At 40.5% G+C, this 25,345-nt stretch overlaps 1 protein-coding gene across 1 annotated transcript in view; it reads left to right on the top strand.

Annotated features, from left to right (window-relative positions):
- The window catches only part of tmc3 (transmembrane channel like 3), a 57,017-nt gene extending 32,600 nt beyond the window's left edge, over positions 1-24,417 (top strand). Inside the window, exons 11-23 of the mRNA XM_030725189.1 lie at positions 182-291; positions 1,008-1,086; positions 3,121-3,381; positions 6,442-6,570; positions 7,526-7,593; positions 7,874-8,002; positions 15,405-15,515; positions 16,313-16,438; positions 16,641-16,719; positions 19,157-19,199; positions 19,294-19,567; positions 21,807-21,809; positions 23,415-24,417. Coding sequence (XP_030581049.1) covers positions 182-291; positions 1,008-1,086; positions 3,121-3,381; positions 6,442-6,570; positions 7,526-7,593; positions 7,874-8,002; positions 15,405-15,515; positions 16,313-16,438; positions 16,641-16,719; positions 19,157-19,199; positions 19,294-19,567; positions 21,807-21,809; positions 23,415-24,417 — 2,415 coding nt within the window. The remainder of the gene's footprint in view (positions 1-181; positions 292-1,007; positions 1,087-3,120; positions 3,382-6,441; positions 6,571-7,525; positions 7,594-7,873; positions 8,003-15,404; positions 15,516-16,312; positions 16,439-16,640; positions 16,720-19,156; positions 19,200-19,293; positions 19,568-21,806; positions 21,810-23,414) is intronic.
- The last annotated feature ends 928 nt before the right edge of the window (positions 24,418-25,345 follow it).

The following is a 25,345-nucleotide window of genomic DNA, read 5'->3' as shown; positions in this document are numbered from 1 at the left end:
CTATTCATGTCAATACACTATATGTAACATAATGCCATATTTTTATCACACCACCAATCAAAGATAATTTCAATGTTACGTAGATACATGTGCAGTTAAATTTTCAGTTAAATTAAAAAAAATGATTATTTTTTTCCACACCAGCTCCCTGTTACTTCTTCTATGTTTGTCCTCCTTCCAGGTAAGTGTGGTGGTTTCTCTCATCACCATGATTGCTCCGTCTGCATTTGAGCTGGTGGCTCAGCTGGAGATGTACCACCCACGAACCTCACTGCGATTCCAGTTGGCCAGGTAATATTAGTCTAACAACAGCAGCCTATAATGACACATCAGTATGGAAGCTTGTTTCTGCCACTGAAAAAAATGCCATCCATAACTCGACATTTCAAGTTAATAAGTCAAAATTTTGAGTTAGTGCCACTAATCAGGAAACTCCATAAAGGACATAATTTCCTTGCTACCCAGAAACAGATGGTGCAAAACGTAAATTGGGTAATGACAGCATAAGTGAGTTACCAGTGTAAAGGAAACACGAACAAATTGGCATCAGATTATTCAGCTTTGAATACTGATTGAATACTGATCCTGATTGGCAGAGCTAACTTAAAATTTTTACTTATTAAATTGAAATATTGAGTTATTTTCTCAAAATCTTAACTTTTTTTTTATTTTGAGATCTCTAATTCAAAATATCAAGCTATGGATGGGAATTTTGGTTTTGGTTTTTTAAGTGGTGGAAACAAGCTTCATTACCTTGATGACATACTGTATGGCTCAAAAAAATTAAGGGAATACTTAAAAAATTTTAACTTTGGTTTTTGGTGGGATTTTGAATCAAGTCCTCAAATGCAGGGCTGATGATTTTGGTTTCCACTGACCATTGTTGCATTGTTATGTTCTCAATAATTTACATAGTGTATGTCAGGAAAGATTTTCATGTTGACTATTTCATTTCATTTTTGAGCAGTACCCATGTCCTACCTTACAGTATAATTATCTGATTACAGGGTCCTTGTCTTATACCTTGGGAATCTCTACAGCCTCATCATTGCACTCCTTGATAAAGTCAACAGTATGAGCTCTGCTGTGAGTATGCTAACTAGCCACAATTTAGAATTTAGAATCACTGATTATCCTAACCCCACTATTGTGTATCACAACATTTCTGCAGATATTTAAGTATATCTTTTCATGGGACAACACTGACAAAATGACACTTTGACACAATGAAAAGTAGTCTGTGTGCAGCTTATATAACAGTGTAAATTTATTCTTCCCTCAAAATAACTCAATATACAGCCATTAATGTCTAAACCAGTGGCAACAAAAGTGAGTACACCCCTAAGAGACTACACCCGTAAATGTCCAAATTGAGCACTGCTTGTCATTTCTCCTCCAAAATGTCATATGATTCGTTAGTGTTACTAGGTCTCAGGTGTGCATAGGGAGCAGGTGTGTTCAATTTTGTAGTACAGCTCTCACATTCTGTCATACTGGTCACTGAAACATGGCACCTCATGGCAAAGAACTCTCTGAGGATCTTAAAAGACGAACTGTTGCTCTACATGAAGACTGTTATATAAGCTGCACACAGACTACTTGTCATTGTGTCAAAGTGTCATTTTGTCAGTGTTGTCCCATGAAAGTATATACTTAAATATATGCATACATGTGAGGGGTGTACTCACTTTTGTGATACACTGTAAATGCATGTCTTTGGACAATGGGATGAACCAGAGTACCTGGTGAGAACCCACATAGACAGGGAGAGAACATGCAAACTCCACATAGATGCTGCCAGATGGTGGATTTGAACTCTCCTTACTGCGAGGCAACAGAGCTACTACTGTGGCACTGTGCTACCCTATACTGTGTCATTAAAACAAATATATAATACACTGCTCAAAAAAAATAAAGGGAACACTTAAACAACATAATATAACTGCAAGTAAATCAAACTTCTGTGAAATCAAACTGTCCACTTAGGAAGCAACACTGATTGACAATCAATTTCACATGCTGTTGTGCAAATGGAATAGACAACAGGTGGAAATTATTGGCAATTAGCAAGACACACTCAATAAAGGAGTGGTTCTGCAGGTGGGGACCACAGACCACGTCTCAGTACCTATGCTTTCTGGCTGATGTTTTGGTCACTTTTGAATGTTGGTGGTCCTTTCACACTCGTGGTAGCATGAGACGGACTCTACAACCCACACAAGTGGCTCAGGTAGTGCAACTCATCGAGGATGGCACATCAATGCGAGCTGTGGCAAGAAGGTTTGCTGTGTCTGTCAGCGTAGTGTCCAGAGGCTGGAGGCGCTACCAGGAGACAGGCCAGTACACCAGGAGCCGTGGAGGAGTCCATAGCAGGGCAACAACCCAGCAGCAGGACCGCTACCTCCACCTTTGTGCAAGGAGGAACAGGAGGAGCACTGCCAGAGCCCTGCAAAATGACCTCCAGCAGGCCACAAATGTACATGTGTCCGCACAAACGGTTAGAAACCGACTCCATGAGGATGGTATGAGGGCCCGACGTCCACAGATGGGGGTTGTGCTCACAGCCCAACACCATGCAGGACACTTGGCATTTGCCAGAGAACACCAGGATTGGCAAATTTGCCACTGGCACCCTGTACTCTTCACAGATGAAAGCAGGTTCACACTGAGTACATGTGACAGACGTGACAGTCTGGAGACGCCGTGGAGAGCGATCTGCTGCACATTCAACTTAGTACAGAATAAAGTATTCAATGAGAATATTTAATTCATTCACATCTAGGATGTGTTATTTGAGTGTTCCCTTTATTCTTTTGAGCAGTGTATATAGGCTATTTTAATGTTGATACCAGAAAGAGGGTAACCACAGGTCATCCTGTCTTCAACACATTTAAAACATGTGTACATATTATATATACTTGTTGACAGAGTAAACAAACAGTTTTGGAATTATTTACCACTGTGTCTTTATGCTAAGCTAAGCTAAGGCTGACTATGTAGGCTAAATAAGTTAATACGCTAAACTGTTCTCTTGGTAAAACAAAATGGCTATCACATTTGAAGTCACCCATGTAAGGAAATCATAGCACACAGCTGGATTGATTGTGGTCTGTCTTCAAGGTCCAAGTGAGTACTGTAAACTGGAGTGATTCCAGCTCCTTCCTGGCCACAATATCTCATCCTGAGGGAAACAGCCTCTCCACGCTGGTGTCAGATATCGCCCTCTCTGAGAATCAAAGTAGCACGACAGCAACCATTGCCACGATGCTGGCTGTAACCAACAGCAGGATCAGCTCAGGGACCATCTACAACCAGACAGTTCTGTTTGAGAAGAACACCCGTTCTCAACAAGATCAGTGCTGGGAGACCTATGTTGGACAGGTTTTGACATGGTGTATTTGCTTAGATGTCATTAATATAAGTAAAAATGATTTCTAATTAGCTATAGACACAAAGTGTCTATATAGAGTGTATATGTGTGCAAATATATATAGAGTAGGGGTGGGACTCGATTAAAAAAATTAATCAAATTAATTAGAAGCTTTGTAATTAATTAATCGAAATTAATCGCATTTTAATCACATTTCAATATCTAACATGAGAAATATTAATTTAAGTTTGGTTGATGAATAAATCAGTTGAGTGAATAGTTTTAGTCAACATTAATGTCTCACTTAATATAGTTGGAAATAAATCATTCGCTCAGCTGTATTCCTTGATGTTGTTATGCTTGTTTTAAGAGCTTATTTTGAATAAAGACTTAAAATTAAACCACAAAAAGGAGAAAAAGTTCGTTTAACCACCTGCTTTTCCACAGCTGTGCTTCGCACTCATGGTTGCTAGGCGACATGAGCTACGCAGAGGTGAGGGCAGGCGATGCTGATATGAAGACTAGCTGCTAACTTCCAATCTTTGCGGTCTTCGTGGGCTGCGAAGGATCGGTCTACGTGGGCAGGGTCCTTCGAAGGATGCGGCCCATGAATTTGGATATTGTGCATCAATATAATCTGTATGCCTGGAACTCGTGCACTGAGGAACGTTCCAAAGTGCAAAGTGCAATTAAAATGCGTTAAAATTTTTAATTCGTTAATTTCTCCGTAATTAATTAATCAAAATTAACGCGTTAAAGTCCCACCCCTAATATAGAGATATACGTGTATTTCTCTCTTTCTCTCTCTCTCTCTCTCTCTCTCTCTATATATATATATATATATATATATATATATATATATATGTGTGTGTGTGTGTGTGTGTGTGTATGTATATAAAGATATACATATACACACACGTATATAAAAAAAAAAGAAAACATTCCAGCTCACCCCTACGGGCGGTCTATTTTGCCCGCCAAGCTCGGGTCCTCTACCAGAGGCCTGGGAGCTTGACGGTCCTGCGCAGTATCTTAGTTGTTCCCAGTGTTCCAGTATTCTTCTGGACAGAGATCTCGGATGTTGTTCCAGGAATCTGCTGGATCCACTCTCCCAGTTTGGGGGGGACAACTGTTACCTTCCTTCACCTTCCACATCCTTTCCAGCTCCTCTCTGAGCCCTTGGTATTTGTCGAGCTTCTTGTGTTCCTTCTTCTTTATGTTCCCGTAACTTGGCATTGCAACGTCTATCACCACAACCTTCTTCCTTTGTTTGTCCACCACTACAATGTCCGGTAGGTTAGCCATCACAAGTTTGTCTGTCTGTATCTGGAAGTCCCACAGGATCTTAGCTCTGTTGTTCTCAACCACCCTTGGGGGCGTGTCCCATTTTGACCTCGGGACTTCCAGGTCATACTTGGCACAGATGTTCCTGTATACTATGCCAGCCACTTGGTTATGGCGTTCCATGTATGCCCTGTCTGCTAGCATCTTGCACCCTGCTGTTATGTGTTGGAACTGGCCGTTTACCTAAGTAACGTCCTCACCTGAAGTCTGGCATTGGAATGCCATTCAAACTGGATAAGTGTAGTCGATGGTAACAACGACAGGGAAGGTAGTCAGAACTGACAGGATTGCACTACTGGAAGGTAACATTGCAGAAACAGAAGATAGCTACAAGTACCTTGGAATCCCACAGGCAAATGGGAACCACGAAGAGGCCACTAGGAAAGCTGCAACCTCCAAGTACCTGCAGAGAGTAAGGCAAGTCCTAAAGAGTCAGCTCAATGGGAAGAACAAGCTCCAGGCAATCAACACCTATGCCTTGACAGTCATCAGATACCCTGCTGGGATAATAAGCTGGCAAAAGGAGGAAATAGAAGCCAGTGACGTCAAGATAAGAAAGCATGGAGAGTTTCACCACAAATCCAGCACCCTGAGACTGTATGCTAAGTGGAAGGAAGGTGGCAGAGGACTAGTAAGTGTCAGAACAACTATCCTGGATGAAACAACAAAGATCCATGAATATATCAGGAAAATGGCCACAAAGGATCAGGTGCTTAATGAGTACCTCAAGTAGCAGAAACCCAAGGAGGAAGAATAGGAACCATCATGGAAGGACAGGCCTCTGCACGGCATGTACAACTGGCAGACTGAAGAAATGACTGATATAGAACAATTCTACCTAATGGCTGGACAAAGCTGGACTGACAGACCGAAGGCCAAAGTTTCAGAAGAAAGCCGTAGTGATAGATGTTGTAATACCAAGTGATAGCAACATCAGGAAGAAGGAACACAAGAAGCTCGACAAATACCAAGAGTTCAGAGCACTGTTGCAAACTCCTCAGTAAGGAAAAGATCTATTGGCTGTCCTAAAAGTTGCTAGAACTCACTATATAATGTCATCATGTAATTTGCATAATTGGTCTTTTTTTGTAGTTGTAATAGAGGCTGTAAAAGAAAGTAATAACATTTTTGGAGAGACAAAAAGTAAAGAAAAAAAACCCTAAATATGTTTAGAACTACAAATGAATTTTATGAGATAACTTCATGACTTTAGTGCTTTGCCTAGACCCACATTATATAAATCAATTTTGTCCTGTATTGTTAGAATATAAAATTAAACAAAAACAATGTTATGTGGGGTGCAATTGGTAGCTCAACATTCAACCCTCCTCCTTTATGTGGGCCACTTTTGTGTAAGACAACTTGCTGTCGGCTGTCTCAAAAGTCACTAAAGGCCAAGGTGTCCCCCTTGGTGTCGAAGCAAGGTCTGGGTCGCTAAATCTAGTGACAAAGTTGTTAAGTTGGCAACACTGGAACACTCGGGGTAGTGATCCCCAAACTACAAGAATGGCTCCAGCAGATTCCAGGAATGACATTCGAGACCTCTGTCCAGAAGAGTGCAGTCCTGGGAACAGCTAAGATACTGCGCAGGATCCTCAAACTCCCAGGCCACTGGTAGAGGACCCAAGCTTGGAGGACAAATACCACCTGTAGGGCGAGCTGGGATCTATCTATCTATCTGTATATATGAAAATTTCCCTGATGTATATTGCATTCTATGTTCTCAGGAGATGTTGAAACTGTCCATCATTGACATGATCTTCACAGTTGTGAGCATCCTGCTCATTGACTTCATCCGAGGTCTAGTGGTTCGCTACCTGAGTGACTGCTGCTGCTGGGATTTAGAGAGCAAGTTTGTAAGTTGGTTATAAGCTTTTGCATTGAAAAGTTTTAGCAAATAAACCTTGTCTTCAGTTGTCTTCCAGCCCCCAGGAAGTACTGCATTAAAAACGGGTATGATTCTGTCATTGAAATTACTGCATGGGCTCAGTAATACACTATCATGCATAGAAGAAGCCATATGTGAACATTATCCAGAAATGTAGTTGTCTTCTCTGGGCCAAAGCTAATGGACTGAGGCAAAGTGGAGAACTGTTCTGTGGTCAGAGCAAAAAGAAATTTGAATTTTCTTTTTTTTTTTTTTTTGGAAAATATGATCATCGTATCCTGTGGACTAAAGAGAAAAGGGACCATCAGGCCTTGTATTAGTAGTCAGTTCAAAAGCCTGTATCTCTCATGGTATGGGGGTGTATTAGTACCTATGCAGCCACCATGAAAGCTGAAAGTACAGATTTTACAGCAACATATGCTCCCATCCAGATGTGTTTTTCAGGGCATTTTTCTTGCATAATTCAGCAAGACAGTGCTAATGGTACATCTATTTAAACAGCGTGTTTTAATAGAGGAGTCCTGGTACCGAACTGACCCATCTGCAGTCCAGACCTTTCAGTAATTAAAAACATTTGGCACATCATGAAAAGAAAAACAACAAAAAAGACCCAGGACTGTTGAGCAGCTAGAATCCTATATCAGACAAACATAGAACAACATTTCTCTCCCAAAAGTCCAGCTAATGGTCTTCTCAAATGCTTATGGACTGTTGTTAATAGAAGAGGGGATATTAAACAGTTGATATGTTTTCTATGCTTGCCAATAAAATATGGGTTTACGAGATCTGCAAATCATTGCATTCTGTTTTTATTTATATTTAAACATCCCAACTTTTTTTTTCAGAATTATGTTTGTATTTTTTATTATAAAAACACAACACAAACAACACCACATTAATGCTTTTGTTCTGTCTTTTGTCAGCCTGAATATGGTGAATTCAAAATAGCTGAAAATGTCTTGCATCTAATTTATAACCAAGGAATGATCTGGTAAGTCTGAAAAACATTTTATAATTCCAATACCATAGGACCTAATTCTGAGCTTATAGTCTGGTTGGTGCTGATGCGTCTCCATGACCCTGTTTAATGGACTGTAACTCTCTGCAATCTCTCCGTTATACCTCACGACTGTATTTTCTCATCTAATTCTAGAAACGTCTCCTTGCAGCAATAAATGTAATGAAGTGAACCACTGAATGTAGTATCTTTTATATGACGTGTGACCTTATTGCCTGTGTGTGTTACTGATGTGTCACTTTCTTCCCTTCAGGATGGGAGCATTTTTTTCTCCCTGCCTTCCTGCCTTCAATGTGCTGAAGCTGATTGGTCTGATGTATCTGAGGAGCTGGGCCGTTCTTACCTGTAATGTTCCTCATCAGCAGGTCTTCCGAGCATCTAGGTCTAACATAAACACACACACACACACACACACACACACACACACACACACACACACACACACACACACACACACACACACAGAAAATTGCCCAGATTTACAATAATTTACAGTATGTGTTTTGCTCTTTTTTAAATAAGGTTTTGTATAAAAGGTGCACTGTGACATCACTGATTTTTTAAATTTTTTTTGACTCCACATTTTGAAGCATCAAACATTGGTTTTTTGTCTGCCAATATGTTGGGGTTTTTTTGAGCATAGAGGACTCCGTGTTCGACTAAGAGAGTGAATTTTTCAGGTAATACTAGCAAGCTTGGTTAGCAAGCTGTATCTGTATACATGTACAGTGGTATGCAAAAGTTTGGGCACCCCTGATAATTTTCATGATTTTCCCTTATAAATCATTGGTTGTTCGGATCAGCAATTTCAGTTAAATATATCATATAGCAGACAAACACAGTGATATTTGAGAAGCAAAATTAAGTTTATAGGATTTACAGAAAATGTGCAATAAACAAAATTAGGCAGATGCATAAGTCTGGGCACCCCAACAGAAAAATGACATCAATATTTAGTAGATCCTCCTTTTGCAGTAATAAGAGCCTCTAAACGTTTCCTATAGCTTCCAATGAGAGTCTAGATTCTGGTTGAAGCGATTTTGGACCATTCTTCTTTTCAAAACATCTCCAGTTCAGTCAGGTTTGATGGTTTCTGAGCATGGACAGCCTGCTTTAAATCCCACCACAGATTTCCAATAATATTCAGGTCTGGGACTGAGATGGCCGTTCCAGAACGTTGTACTTGTTCCTCTGCATGAATGTCTTAGTAGATTCTGAGCAGTGTTTAGGGTCGTTGTCTTGTTGAAGTATCCAGCCCCGGCGCAGCTTCAACTTTGTCACTGATTCTTGAACATTGTTCTCAAGAATCTGCTGATTTTGACTGGAATCCATGTGACCCTCAAGATTCCCAGTACCTGCACTGGCCACACAGCCCCACAGCATGATGGGACCACCACCAAATGTTACTGTGGGTACCAAGTGTTTGTCTTGGAATGCTGTGTTCTTTTTCCACCATGCATACTGCCCCTTATTATGTCCAAATAACTCAGCTTTAGTTTCATCAGTCCACAGCACCTTATTCCAAAATGAAGCTGGCTTGTCTAAATGTGCTTTAGCGACTCTGTTTGTGGCGTGTGTGCAGAAAAGGCTTCTTCTGCATTACTCTCCCATACAGCCTCTCCTTGTGCAAAGTGCTCTGAATAGTTGAACGATGCACAGTGACACCATCTGCAGCAAGATGATGTTGTAGGTCTTTGGAGCTGCTCTGTGGGTTGACTATGACTGTTCTCACCATCCTTCATCTCTGCCTATCTGAGAATTTTCTTGTCCTGCCACTTTGGGCCTTTACTAGAACTGTGCCTGTGGTCTTCCATTTCCTCACAGTGGAAACTGACAGCTGAAATCTCTGAGAGAGCTTTTTGGATCCTTCCCCTAAACCATGATGTTGAACAATCTTTGTTTTCAGGTCATTTGAGAGTTGTTTTGAGGCTCCCATGTTGCCACTCTTCAGAGAAGATGCAAATAGGAGAAACACTTGCAACTGGCCACCTTAACTCTTTCTCATAAGCTTACAAAACAAATTTTGTGTTCCAGTAATTAGTGCTAAAGGTATTCAAATCAATAAAACCACAAGGGTGCATAAACTTATGCACCTGCCTAATTTTCTTTAAATAATTATTGCACACTTTCTGTAAATCCTATAAACTTCATTTCACTTCTCAAATATCACTGTGTTCATCTGCTATATGATAGATTTAACTGAAATTGCTGAACCGAACAACCAATGATTTATAAAGGAAAATCATGAACATTATCAGGGGTGCCCAAACTTTTGCATACCACTGTAATACTGTGATGCTGCTGAGTAAAGGAATAATAAAATATTACAATGTAAGAATTTGACTCACCAAAACTAAAGCAGACACTTCTTGAACTTTCTGTTCCTCACAGCACACAATTTCATTTGTTAAATAAATCAATTAAAAATGCTGCAAAAATCCATCAATAGCACAAAAACTGTGGAAAAGTCCAAGTCAGTAACACCAAGTGGCAAAGGTGAAGTCTAGCGCTTTCCATCATCACCATCAAAGCGCCAAACAAGGAGATAATATTTTGGGGAATGGTTTTTAGCCCTCCAATTGTTTTCTAGCGACCTTGTAAATAAATGATTAATAAAGCTGCTCTGGTGGATATACAGCCAGTCCAGGCATTCTCTTATGCTCTTCTGGGCTCTGCACAATTTGTGAATGTGCTCCTCTCTTTGATAAAGCAAAAATAAAACTGCACCTGCAAGGTGCAGCAAAGTGGGTTTTTTTCTCAAGCTTTTTCATTTCTCAGCTCTGAAATGGTGACTAGTCAGTGTGCTGTCCTAAAGTACAGTATATGCAACTTCCTATACACACACGTACACAATCAAGCCACTCTGATTTATGTTAAGAGGCTGTGATTGCCTTTTTCACTCCTTATCAGTCACTCCCAGATGTGGTAAAAAATCAGAGCAGACACACTATCAAACGTGCATGTGTGTTGATGGCACATAGAGAGTTCACTATAAAACTGTGAGAACATTTCATTTTAAATTAGGTTCTCCTGGAGGAGAGAGGCTGATATTGGCATGTCACTAATGCAGTAATAACTAAGAATTCTTTTTTACATCGCCAGTCATAATAAAACTGCAGTATTTTTGTAGGTTTCATTTGTTCGTTCACTGTGAGAATAAGCATAATCTCAGAATTGCTTTGTAATCTAAAAGAAATTGAAGGCATTTTTGTAATACGAATGTTATACCCATGGTAGTGCTGTCAATGCCGCGCGCTGATCATACTTTATGTCTGTATCAAAAAAGAATTTTGTTCATTTTGTTGTTTGGCAACACATCAGTGCTGTAAGATCAGTCAGTGTATTCTAAAATAGAGTTCAATACTGTAGTGTTCACAGGTGGTTCTGGTTAACAAATTTGGATTTGCATTTATATGAGAGGCAAAACTATTAAGGATAAAAGCCTAAATTTTTCATTGGACTTTCTTATCATCAAAATTAATCAGGATCTGTATTTTTGGACAGATACATAAAAAAGTCATAGTAAAAATAAGAAACAATTCAAGCCATCCTGTAAAGTCTAATATTTGAGCACACACTAACACAAAACTTCTAGTTTCTAGTGAAAATTTCTGAATGGTATATAGTCATAGTAACGGGTTTTGGACTCAGTGTTTTCAGTTTTGTTATTTATTGTCACTGTTTGATTCTTAGTTTATTGTAATTTTTGCAGTTGTAAGTTTTGTATCTTTTCAGAGTTATTTCCAAGTTGTTTCTTTTGTTCATATTCTCTAGCCTTTTTAGTTTCCTCCTTTTAGTTTTCATTATTTGGTTGCCTAGTCTCTGTAGCTGTTCGATGTTTTAGTTAGTTCCAGTTTGATTTTGTCTGTTGTCTCATGTTCATTGTGTTTGGTTTTGCTTCCTTGGTCTTGTCTACTGTGATTATTTTCAGCTGTGTGTGTGTGTTCCCACCTGTTTCCCCTTCCCTCATCATTTCTGTGTATGTTTAGCACCTCAGTTTCTTGTTGCATCTTCCCTCATGGAGGTGAGTTTATATAGCACCAAATCACAACAAACCTTATTCTCAACAAGCTTGAGAAAAAGGGTAAAGATGAGAAACAGGCTACATGACTTTTCATGACACTGGAATGTTTGTGTTCATGTCCCTGACATTCCAATCTCTGGAACAGTCATGGAGACAGGAACAACTTAAAGGTTGTTTACAATTCACTAATGTCTGCCTTTAAATCACTGTGCTCCAGGCTCAATAGTTCACATTCCTGCTTACTCTGAGATTAGGAACATACACGCTATACAAAACGACTCCTGAGAAGTCATAAAAAGGTTTCCTCTTTCCATAGACACATCTCTGTTCATACAACAACTTATCCAACAATTCATAAAAGCATGATTATTATTATTATTATTAATAATAACTAGCACAGCATTTCCCTCCTGATTACAATTATCATGCACATCTTGTTCATTAACTGCATGTTTCAGGCTGAGCTCTCCTCTTGTCTTTCCCTGTGCCCTTCATGGAGTCGTATACTCAAACATTTATCATCATCATCACTGTCACTGATAACTTGCTGTACAAGGGTCTTGGTCACTGCAGTGTCAAACTAGCATTGGAGCAATCCTCTGATGCAGACCATTGGAGGTCTTTAGGGTCATTAGACAAATCTAGGGGGAAGGAAACAGTGGTTAGAGGGGAGGGAACAAGCCAAACAGTTGAACTTATTCATTTGCTCAGGAAAATATAACATCCATTCCAGCCACCTTTCCCCTCCATCGATTCCTGCCTCTATTGTTACAATTAGTTACATTTAGATACTTGACTATTTTTGGCCCTGACTTGAGTGGGGGCACAGTGGACATGCTGCCAGGGGAAGTAGTGGTGGCTGTGCCACTACCTGCTTGAGTTACAGATTCGTAAGTTTGTCTGTTTCTCCTACTTCTACTCCAGTTAAATAAGTACCTGTGTCAGTACTACTTGTTGTAAATTGTCACAGTCACCCAGTTACAGTTAAATGAATCTACGCTTTCCCTTTGTTCACACCTACAATTAGCTCTTTTTATAATATGCCATTTCTTAGTTAGGGAGTGGTTTGGTTGCATTCATCCAGAATCGGAGTGTGCAAACACATCATTCCAGGCACATGGTTGCTGGCAAAGATACTTTCCAGAATCCGAAATGCATTCAGGGAAATGGTCTGGCTTGCTCTACCAGCAGGCATTCTTAAAATCAACCATGAAAGTCAGGATCTGTCCTTACCACATGAACACCAGGCACCTTACCTCCCATAGGAGGTGGGAAATGCCACACCTAATACTATCAAAACATAACCAATCATGTCCCTCATGGTCACCCTAGTGAGTACTCTGACTTGTGGACAATCCTCACTGGATTTGAGACAATTATCCCCTATTGGTAATAGCTCCCTTTGTAGCCAGACTTGAGTCGGCCACTCTGTTGAGGCCTTCTTTCCTTATTCTTCTCCTTCTTCACCACTAGCATTTAAATTTGCAGGTTTACAATGGGATAGATGTATCGCAGTTTCCTTTCTGCTATTTTCATTGCAATGGGTGTAGATAATAGTATCTAGTAGGGTCCTTCCCACCTGGGTTGTGACCACGTCTTCAATATCAGGACCTTAAAAAAAATAAAAATCCAGTCTTCTGGTTTCACTGGATATGTTCCTGTTGGTTTTTCCTGTTGGGGTAAAGAATCACAAGACAGCAGTTGTTTATTGGTTAATACCTTTTTCATGTATTCGGCCATGTTCTCTTCTATCTTTAAAGGGTCAGAGTTGAATGGTCCTAGTTCAGATACTCTAAAAGATTTCCCAAGTATTTATTTAATTCCATAAAATCCATGTGGATTTGTTCAAAAGGTCCACTTGTGGTATTTTCCCCTTTTTAGGTCTGAATTGTCCCTGTGAGTTATTCATTTGACATATTAGACATCTTGTTCAAATGTTATTTTAAGTAATTTGTGAATCCATATATAATGAATGCTTTCCCTATAATCATAATCATCTTTCCTGTTTGAGACATTGCTCAGTACCATGGTTCCTGGCTCAATAATGCAGCATATTTATATTTAAATGTAATGCAAATTTAAAAAAAAATAAACTCAAGGGTTGATAGCAGAGGTCTCTCTAACAGAAAAAAGGAAACAAACAGCTCAGTCCTGTTAATGGTTGCATGAGTAGTGACCTACACATAAGATTACACAGAGCAGCATAGCCCTGATATAAATGAGGAACACAAAAGCTATAGTTAAACACTGCTGTACGTGGAGCTGTGGATCACTTGCCTCTAAATCATGCTGGCCAAAGGCAGGGAATTCAAGAGGTGCTCCTGAATCAGCAATAAAGGAGGAAAACACTCATGATCCTCTCAAATGGGCCCACTCATCTATTTAAAGCTGCATTTGCACAGCATGAGTTAGATCCAGGCCTTTCATGAGTGGCATTTAGAACATTTCCCTTAATGCCTGCGAGAAAGGAAAAATTGACAAATATAAAATATAAAGTAACGTGAGTAAACATAACTTCATCCTACATTCATACATACATATATACATACATCCTACATTCAAAGGGGTGACTGCAAAAATAATTCTCATTTGTGGTGCAGTGTTAAGTAGCTCATAACTGTTAATTTAACTTTAGCCTTTTTTTTGCTACAGCAGCAGCCCATTTCACTCACATTCGTGAATTAAACACCGCAATTGTGTGCAGTCGTTCTCATTATAGATATAATGAGCACAGGAAACAATAAAATGTTACACGAGAGCAACAAGTTTATCTACGCATGATCTACTTTTTAGAAGGTGTTTTTGTTGGGTTTTTTGTTAAATGAATATAGAAACATGAAGAGTTCAGATGCAAAACCTTCTAAATCTGCCCAGACACTTTTCTCTTAAAGTTCAGTAATTTCATTTTACAGGCAATGGTGAGGTGTCTTTTTTAAAAATGTAAATATACTAATTTACCTACTTTTTAATAAATCTTTTTTTTTTTTTTGAGGCAAAACCAGCAAAATCTTCAGTCCATCCTCTGCCCAGTGTGAATGAAGGCAAAAGGCGCAAATATCAGACTATGATAAAAAAAAAATAAAAAATTTCAACATAGATTCACACGGTACAACCACAATGGCACAAAATAGCAGCACATTTATTTTAACAATAAAATGTAAGTTTGATTTATTTTTATTTTTATTATTTTAAGAATAGTAGACACTAGGCCGCAGGGTTCGTGACAACCGCGGGAGTACACTCAGCAGCCAGTAACAATCCTTCCGCAGGTTCACCGACAGAAATCTTGTTACGACTTTTACTTCCTTTAGTTAGAAAAGTTTGAACATTTTTCTCTCCACAAAACAAGGTTAGACTCACGTTTACAATCTGATCACCACCAACAAGAACGGCTCCTCAGTGCAGCCAGAAAACGCTTGGTCACATGGTCTGATCTTGCACTTTGATTGGTTGGACATGGAGGCATTTATAGGCAATGGGAAATCGCAGTTGGAGGCTTTTGATAATTCAGAGTAGTTAGAGACAATATTTAATGCGTTATGACGTGACATGATTGGCGTATAGTACCAGTGGCAGTACTATTCGGGGGCCCAGATGGAAAGCTCTGGTGGGCTGGTAGTGGCCCACGGGCCACCCGTTGACGTTTCCTGCTTTAATTTATTTGAGCAGTTTATATTACAGATATACTATATAGATTGATTCACATGAACTTATTGTCATATTAACACATCCATGTTCTCATTTTGATTTGCCTTTTTAGATCAAACAATTTCTACCTGGCTATGCTGCTTTTCATGCTGTTTTTGTGTATGCTGCCCACCATCTTTGCTATAGTGAGATATAGACCGTCACAGCATTGTGGACCATTCAGGTAAACACATACTGTAATATCTGTAGTATTTCATCACAAAATATTTTTAATGGTACACCTTAATTTGATATGTTTCCCTGTTTTATTTACTATGATGAGAATGTGTGAATGACTTAAGGTACTCTGATTGTGTATTTCATTCACAATCTATGCAATAAACATTTAAATATATTTTAAAATGGGATATTGGCTGACAGCTGTTTCTAATTTAAAGTCACAGTCTGGAAAAGATGATTCTTCACATAGTTTAAAAAATTAAATTCTGTTTCTAAAGAAGTTGGTATGATATTTAAATAAAACCAAAATGTAAATAATTTAATTATATTTAAACAGTTCAAAGAGAACATATGCCAACATATGGGATCTTTTTTTTTTTTATAACATTCAATATTTGGGAACTGAGGCAGAGAGTTGCTGTAGTTTGAAAGATAAATGCTTGTTCATTGTTCATTCATTCTCCCAGACTCTTTTCCTGTGGAGCCGTTTAAATGGATGCAGAACTATGTTCTGCATTGTCTTGCTGCAATAAGTAAGGCCTTCCCTTAAGAAGATGTCACCTAGATGGCAGCATATGTTGCACCAATACCTATAAATATTTTGTTCAGCATTATTTGTGCTTTCAAAGATGTGGAAGTTACCAGTGACATATACCCTAATGCACCCATAGCATTACTGATGCTAGTTTTTGAAATGCGCCCCATGAACCTTCTCCTCTTTGTTTTCATTGTTTTTGCCCTTTTATGTGTGGTTGTGTTTCCGTTTTCAGATTAATAAAAATGCTTAAATGTCTGTTTCAGTGGTCAGGAGAAGATTTATGACATCATCTCTGAGACAGTGTCCAATGACTTCCCAGTGTGGTTCAGTAAAATGATGACTTTTATCACCAGCCCTGTCGTCGTCCTGCCAGCACTGCTGCTGTTGTTGTGAGGCTGCACACATGGCATGACACAATCCCTCACTCTCTCCTTCTCACATGATACACACACACACACACACACACGCACACACACACACACACACACACACACACACACACACACACACACACACACACACACACACAATGTAAAAACATCTATACATCAGGATATTACATGACTTGTGAATTGTCCAATTGTGTTTCAGCATGCTGATATACTATCTTCAGTCCATTGCCAGATCCCTCAAATTCACCAACAACCAGCTGAGGATGCAGCTCCAGACTGTGAGTTCAATCACACTAAGCAATTTTTCACATAAAAACATAAAGGGCTTCTGACAAGCTACATACTAAAAGTTACATTTTTTTTTTTAGCAGTGTAAATATATGTAACACGTTTTAATTAGCGTAAAGTATCAACTCAATTAAACTTCTGGGATATTGATCTGGTCATTTAAGTAGCAGATGGGGTTGTTAATCTGTTTCAGCTGCTTTGGTGTTAATAAAGGCACATCAAAACATGACATTGCCAGAAAGTTTACTGTCTCCCAGCACAGTCTCAAGAGCATGGAGGAGATTCCAAGAGACAGGCAGTTACTCTGAGAGAGTTGGACAGGGCAATAAAAGATCCTTAACCCATCAGCAGGACCGTTGTCTGCTCCTTTGTGCAAGGAGGAATGGGATGAGCGCTGCCAGAGTCCTGCAAAATGACCTCCAGCAGCCACTGGTGTGAATGTGTATGACCAGACAATCAGAAACAGACTTCATGAGGTTGGCCTGAGGGCCCAACATTCTCTAGTGGGCCCTGTGCTCACTGCCCAGCACTGTGGAGCCCAACTGGTGTTTCCCATAGAATTCCAGAACTGGCAGGTCCACCGGTGGCACCCTGTGCTTTTCACAGATGAGAGCAGGTTCACCCTGAGCCACATGTGACATGTGAAAGGGTCTAGACGAGCTGTGCAGAATGTTATGGTGCCTCTAACCTCATTCAGCATTACCAGTTTGATTGTGGGTCAGTGATGGTTTGGGGAGGCATAGACCTCTACAGGCCAAGAAACGGCACCCTGACTGGCACTAGGTATTGGTTGAAATCGTTGGACCCACTGTGTCAGACCCTACACTTACCATATTTCCACTGATGAGGTGCTGTTGCTCGTGCCAGTGCTGGTGCCGGTTCCAATGAACCGGTGAACCACTTAAGAACAGGCCTGCGTTTCCACTGCGCTTTGTGAGCTGATCGTTTACGTATGAGTGTCAGAGTTACGCACTTTTGCTGCTTGCTTCACACATTCTTGGTTCCAGACCAGCTAGTTTGCAGTGCTGAAGCTGAACCTGTTTTTCAGCCAAGCACTGAGTGAGTTCCTGGTGGAAAAAAATGCTGAGCGGTTCGAGCACTTGGCACCGGCACCGGCAAGTGGAAAAAGGGCCACTGATGCATTGGGTCCTGGGTTCCTCTTGGTGCATGACTATGCCTGGCCTCATGTAGTGAGAGCATGTGGGCAGTTTCTGGAGGATGAAGCAGTTGATATCACTTATGACCCCCCCCCCCCCCCCCCCCCCCCCCCCCCCCCCCCGCTTCCCAAACACACACACACTTGCCTGACCTAAATCCAATAGAAAACTTTTGGGACATCATGTTTTGGTAAGATGCTGGCAAGTTGGACCTCAGACTGTCCACGAGTTCAGTGATGCAGATCGGGGTCCAGATCGGGTATGAGAGCCCCCAGGATGCCATCACTTGTCTCATTAGGAGCATGCCCCAACATTGTCAGGCATACATACAAGCACGGGGGGTCCATACACACCGCTGAGTACCATTTTGAGTTGCTGCAAAAAAATTTCAGCAAAAGCTTGCCACATAAGAATTTTACTTTGATTTTCAGGGTGTCTTTGAATTCACCCCCTCTGTAGTTTGCTAATTTTTATCTCCATAAAACAATGTGCCAACTTTTCATCCCTAATATATTACCTTGTCTATATCAGTATTTTTTCCAATTGATTGATTGATGTGTGTGCTATTGTTTGCAAAGGAATAAAGAAGGTCTCTCTTTCTAGTCCCTGTCAGTACTGTAGCTGCAGCATTGGATCAGTTGATGGCTTTTCAGGGAGCTTTTAGGACAGCCTGAAAGTTATGAATTACAATATAAATAGTACCAGTCAAGGTTTGGACACACTTATCCATTCATATGAATGTAACCTTTACTAATGCTGTTTCTGTACTGTGATGAATTCTAAAACCTGGTGTGTAGCCAATTAATAAAGATAGATTAGATAGATTGATAGATTGATCATATTTAAGACTGAAGTATTAATTAATGAAAATACTTCTTTGAACAGTCTAGTAGGAATAAGGTCTACTAAACATGTTACTATTGAAGTTAACTAAGAAAGCTCAATCAGAGAAAGAGTCTAGACAAATATCAGTGGTCCTGAAAGTAGCTGTATAGAAAGATATGTCTTTGAGATGATTATGAATAATTTTTTCTCTAATGGTTGAAATTTTATTTGTGAAGAAATTCATGAAGTCATTACAAGTTAAAGTAATACCCAGCTCAACATAGCTCTGAATCTTTTTTCAGCCTGACTAAAGTGCTGAAAAGAAACATCCTAGCTTTATGGTCATGTATCTATTGCGCTGAAGTGCTTTGAATCATATCTAATAGACTCCAGTTTCTTCATGTAAATGGTTTGTCTTGAGTCAAATTTCCTCTAACCTCCTTAGGAGCGCACAGAGGACAAGAAGAAAGTCTTCCAGATGGCTGCAGGTATGTTTAGTGTTTCATCAGGTCTCCTACGTTTGTTCACTTATTTCTTGTACATATAAGAACGTTGAGCCTGTGACATTGAACCCTTCCATAGCGAGACTACAGGTTCCAGAGGCTGCTGCAGACAAACAGCCAGATCAGCAGGAAAGTGACATCAGAAGCCAAGAGACCTCTATCTACACCCCGTCTCTCCAACGGAATAGCATCATCACAAGCTATCAGTCCCCTGTTCATCGTGGAAATACCATCCGCACCATCACCCAATCAGCGTCTAGGGCAGATCTGAATGGAGGAAGTGTGGCTGGATCTGTCAGACGTCCAGCAGTTACCGTACTGCCCAAACACTGCCTGGAAAACAATCCTAACAGGTCTCACATGCAGACAAATTGCTTTAACCAGTCAGGTTTAGACAAATTTAGGTGTCTTCTATCATGATGAATTTATATATATATATATATATATATATATATATATATATATATATATATATATATAGTTAAGATGTACCTAGTAAAACTACAGACTTTGATAAAGTCTCAGTGTAGTTTACATGTTCTTAAGTCCTCTACCAAAACAAGAGTTGAGTTTTATATGTGTAATATGATTGTAAGATTACTCAAAAAGTACCAAGCTGAATAAAGAAAAATGAAAAAATAATACTTGATGTAGAGGTAAAGGCTGGCTAATGGAAGAACCCAAAGATTTGGTGCAGATCGGTCAGTGGGATTGACTTGGTTTTGGCACTAGCCTCAATGGGAACTACAGTGTTTCTTTCTGCGTTAGCCTGAATTTTCAGTCCAGGGGTGGCTACTTCCATCCATCCATCCACTTATCCTGTTCAGGGTCGCGAGGGGGCTGGAGCCTATCCCAGCTGACATAGGGTGAGAGGCAGGGCACAACACAGAGAGACAGACAACCATCCACACTCACGCTCTCATTCACACCTATGGGCAATTTAGAGTAGCCAATTAACCTAGCCCCAGTAAGCGCATGTCTTTGGACTGTGGGAGGAAACCAGAGTACCTGGAGGAAACCCACGCAGACATGGGGAGAACATGCAAACTCCACAGAGAGAGGCCTGGGCCAAGGTGGAATCGAACCGAGGCCTTCCAGATGGTATTCTAACTGTATAACAAGGATTAAGCATTCAGCCCTAATTTGTACCTAAAGTAACATTAATCAGCATTTCACAGGATAGAACTATCTAAATGCTCTATCAGATTTTTCCTCTCTGCTGCTTCATATATAGCACTTTTCTACTCTACTTGAGCACCCAAAATGCTTTATACAACATGCCTCAGTCACACAAGCACTTTCTTCTAAGTGCTTGCTAACTAACATTCACACTCCAATGAACACTATGGAAAGCAACTTGGGGTTTAGTATCTTGCCTAAGCATACTTTGGCATGCAGATTGTAGCAGCCAGGAATCATACCACTGACCTCCTGAGCTACAGCACAGTCATGGGATTGTCTCTTGGCATGAAACCCCAAAAAAATTTAACCTGGTCAATAATGGCAATTTAAAATTTTTGCTTACATGCTGAAGACCAGTTTTGTAAAAGCAGCATCCAGATGAAACTGCTGAACATTATACACTACACACACACACAAAAAAAAAATACATGTTGTTTTCTCTGGAGCTTGAAAAAAGGGCAACTGGACTTCTTTTTGTTTCTTGAAGACATTTCTCCTCTCCTCTCAGCTTCTTCAGTTCTCAACCACATGGTGGAGAGACCCAGGTATTTAAACCCCTGTGGGCGTAGTCCCCTGGAGGTGGTTATGACCCTCTATTGTTCATGTGCGTAAACACATGTGCCAAGGTGTGAAAGGAGCTGCGGGTAATTTCAATCAGTGGTTTCAGTTGAAACCAATATAGGACTTCGTCATTGTTTCATGTGGGCTATTGAGGTCACTGGAACAAAGGTGTGAATGGGGGGTTGAGACATCTGGGAAGGGAGCTCAGGACACCACTGTAAACGAGGGAAAGTTGGCAACGTAATCCACCTCTTCTGTTCAATGGTGGTTGTTCACATTGGACATACAGTGGCTTGCAAAAGTATTCATACCCCTTGAACTTTTCCATATTTTGTCACATTACAACCACAAACATAAATATATTTCACTGGAATTTAACGTGAAAGACCAACACAAAGTGGTATACAATTGTGAAGTGGAAAGAAACTTAGACATGATTCAAAACATTTTTTACAAATAAAAAACTAAAAAGTGTGGTGTGCAAAATTATTCAGCTCCCCTGATTTAATACTTTGTGGAACCACCTTTTGCTGCAGTTACAGCTGCAAGTCTTTTAGGGTATGTCTCCACCAGCTTTGCACATCTAGTGACTGAAATTTTTGCCCATTCTTCTTTGCAAAACAGCTCAAGCTCAGTCAGATTAGCTGGAGAGCATTTGTGAACAGCAGTTTTCAGATCTTGCCACAAATTTTTGATCGGGTTTAGGTCTGGACTTTGACTGGGCCGTTCTAACACATGAATATGTTTGGTTTTAAACCGTTCCATTGTAGCCCTGGCTTTATGTTTAGGGTCGTTGTCCTGCTGGAAGGTGAACCTCTGCCCCAGTCTCAAGTCTTTTGCAGACTCCAGCAGGTTTTCCTCCAAGATTGCCCTGTATTTAGCTCCATCCATCTTCCCATCAACTCTGACCAACTTCCCTGTCCCTGCTGAAGAGAAGCAGCCCCAGAGCATGATGCTGCCACCACCATATTTGACAGTGGGGATGGTGTGTTCAGAGTGATGTGCAGTGTTAATTCTCCACCACACATAGCGTTTTTCATTTTGGCCAAAAAGTTCAATTTTGGTCTCCTCTGACCAAAGCACCTTGTTCCACATGTTTGCTGTGTCTCCAACATGGCTTCTGGCAAACTGCAAATGGGACTTTTTATGGTTTCCTTTTAACAATGGCTTTCTTCTTGCCACTCTTCCATAAAGACCAGTGCACGACTAATAGTTGTCCTGTGGACAGATTCCCCCACCTGAGCTGTGGATCTCTGCATTTCGCCCAGAGTCACCATGGGCCTCTTGGCTGCATCTCTGATCAGTGCTCTCATTGTTCGGCCTGTAAGTTTAGGTGGACGGCCTTGTCTTGGTAGGTTTACAGTTGTGCCGTACTCTTTCCATTTCTGGATAATGGATTGAACAGTGCTCCATGAGATGTTCAAAGCTTGGGAAATCTTTTTATAGCCTAAGCCTGCTTTAAACTTCTACACAACCTTCTTCCTGACCTGTCTGCTGTGTTCTTTGGACTTCATGATGTTGTTTACTCCCCAATATTCTCTTAACCAACCTCTGAGGCCGTCACGGAGCAGCTGTATTTGTACTGAGATTAGATTACACACAGGTGGACTCTTTTTAGTCATTAGCAGTCATCAGGCAACTTCTGAATGCAATTGGTTGCACTCAGAGAAAAGGGGGGGCTGAATACTTTTGCACACTGCACTGTTTTTTATTTGTAAAAGATGTTTTGAATCATGTATAATTTTCGTTCCACTTCACAATTGTATACCACTTTGTGTTGGTCTTTCACATTAAATTCCAGTGAAATATATTTATGTTTGTGGTTGTAATGTGACAAAATATGGAAACGTTCAAGGGGTATGAATACTTTTGCAAGCCACTGTATGTGAAAAGCACAGAGTGGTGGACCTGCCAATTCTATGGCAAATGTAATCAGGCGCCATGGCAGTGAACAGAAGGCCCACTAGAGGATGTTGGGTCCTTGGGCCAACCTCATGAAGTCTGCTTCTGGTAATACACATTCACACCAGTGGCCTGCTGGAGGTCATTTTGTAGAGCTCTGACAATGCTCATGCCATTCCTCCTTACACAAAGGAGCATATACTAATCCCTCTTATGGGTCAGGGACCTTCTATGGCCCTGTTGGGCTCTCCTACAGTAACTGCCTGTCTTCTTCATGCTCTTGAGAGTGACGCTGACCGTAGCCAAATGTAAAACTAGAGAAACAGCAGAAAGATGTGGAGAGAAAAATATCAGCGGCCACCACCTGCAAAACCATTCCTTCTTTAGGGGTTGTTTCACTGTTGCCCCTCTTGTGCACCTGCATCTGAAACTGATTAATAACCCACTATGCTATTTAAATCCATGCTGCTATATAGCATTATGCAATCATAACATAACAGAAAAACGTTGTAGTATGTTAATCACAAAACTGATTATTACTGTTGTCTTTCTCAGGCCCTCACCATTTCTTGGTGGTCCTAGTGGTGCCTGCAGGTCCAAGTCCTACCATCACATGACATGCAATCCTCCACCTCACTGTTCTGACAGCATCCACTCTGACCCCTTGTACAGGAAGACCATACGCTCTGTTCATCCAGTTGAAGGTGCTAGGCTCATCACTTCACAGAATTATGGGGTACGGCGTGGTCACACCACCCGCTATCTGATTGTCAATGAGCATGAGTCCAGGAAGAAGCTGCTGCGCTCAGCCACACGGATCCCACGCCATTATTTCATGGAGGAACCCGCAGAGATCCTGGAACTGTACCCACTGAACGTAAGACGTTGCACACCCTGCACCACTTACCACCAACCACATCATTACCGGTCTTACTCATCGCAGCAGCATCTGAGTGAAGAGGAAGGGGATGAAGACCAGAGGAAAGGCAGGAGAAAGATGTCACTCGGTAAAGCTCATCGGCCCCGCTCACTGTCTGACCTCCACCAGCCACCACATTTCTACATCGGTGACCGTGTAGAAAACCACATAACCATAGATAAAGAAAAGCGCACAGCTCGAGGAAGATATAGGGCTCAAGAAAAGGATGAAGAAGAGGATGGTGTAGGAGAAGTGGGCTGGGGAGGTGCAGAGTTACACTCCCAGTCACAGGCCAGTGTCAGAGTAGCTGACCCTCTTTTTCTGCAAACCAGACGTCACATCCATTCCCCAGGAAGACCGTGTTTGTCTCCAACTGGGCCAAGGCACACTGAGTCTCATGTGAAGTCCAAGACGAAGCCAAAGCTGGAGACCCCACAGACTGAGTCAGACTCAGCCTCCCTGGCCTCCAGCAGTGATCAGCAGAACAGCAGCGCTGACCAGTACATTCAGGTCATCAATAACAAGGAGCGCTATCTCAAGTCTGAACCCAGGCAAGGAAAAACAAGCAAAAAGAAATTCAAAACCAGCTTTGAGCTAAAAAACACTGAGTCAAATGACCTGCTCTGCTCCAATGTTTGACATTTTTGCTAAATTATGTATTGTTAAATATCATCAACTATTTGACACTCTGCACACAAACACACTAAAATGCAATTTCCTTCTCGTGTTTGTGTAGTTCCATATCCTTTTGAAACTGCTATCTTAAATAATTACATCAGCTATTGTGGCAGTATGTATAACAATAATATCTGTCTCTACTTGTATAATGGCTGAACAGCCATGTTTCCCCTTCATTTGTAATAAAGTATTTAAATATTTGACCTTTACAATGAATAGATACAATTTTATCCATACTTACTATAAACCCCAGCTTAATTTGGTGTTACAAGAGAGGAGGTGTGTGAAGCTGGAAAGATTTCTATAAGGACTGCAGGACTTCAAAATAAGATGCATGGAAGCGTGCACTTAGTTAAATGTTCTGCCATGTTCAAAACAAAAGTATATCACTTTATTAAACCACTGACTTCTACTTTTAAAAATGGGAATATTAAACTTAAAAGTTTTTTAAATGTTTGTTAAACTTAGTGAACAAAACATTTCATGAATTCATTTCATTATTCATTAAAGTTTATAGAAGTTTTTATTTGAAAGCTAGAACAGAAGGTATATTGTTTTTAATGATGCAATATTTTAACTGATTCTGGTGTTCCAGTCCTACTTTCAAGAAATTAATTGAACAAAGATTTTATTTTAATGCCTTAAATCAGGCAGGAGCAGAAAGCTCACGCTTTGTTTGTTAATGATGTGGCTGCTGCATATATCATCTCATTCATTGTGACTAACACTAGCTTTGTAGTGATGGTGCGCGCTCACCTGAGCAGGGTTTGCTGGTCTAGCCTTCGTTAGGTACGTCTAGCTGACTGAACCTGATTCACATAGTTAAGATTCAGCATGACTTCAATTTTCCATTGAATAAAGAGGTCCTGAGTCAACCATTTAGCCACTC

Source organism: Archocentrus centrarchus, unplaced genomic scaffold (assembly GCF_007364275.1).
Source record: "Archocentrus centrarchus isolate MPI-CPG fArcCen1 unplaced genomic scaffold, fArcCen1 scaffold_48_ctg1, whole genome shotgun sequence".
NCBI classification, from domain to species: domain Eukaryota; kingdom Metazoa; phylum Chordata; class Actinopteri; order Cichliformes; family Cichlidae; genus Archocentrus; species Archocentrus centrarchus.
This window is presented reverse-complemented; position numbering and strand designations above follow the sequence as displayed.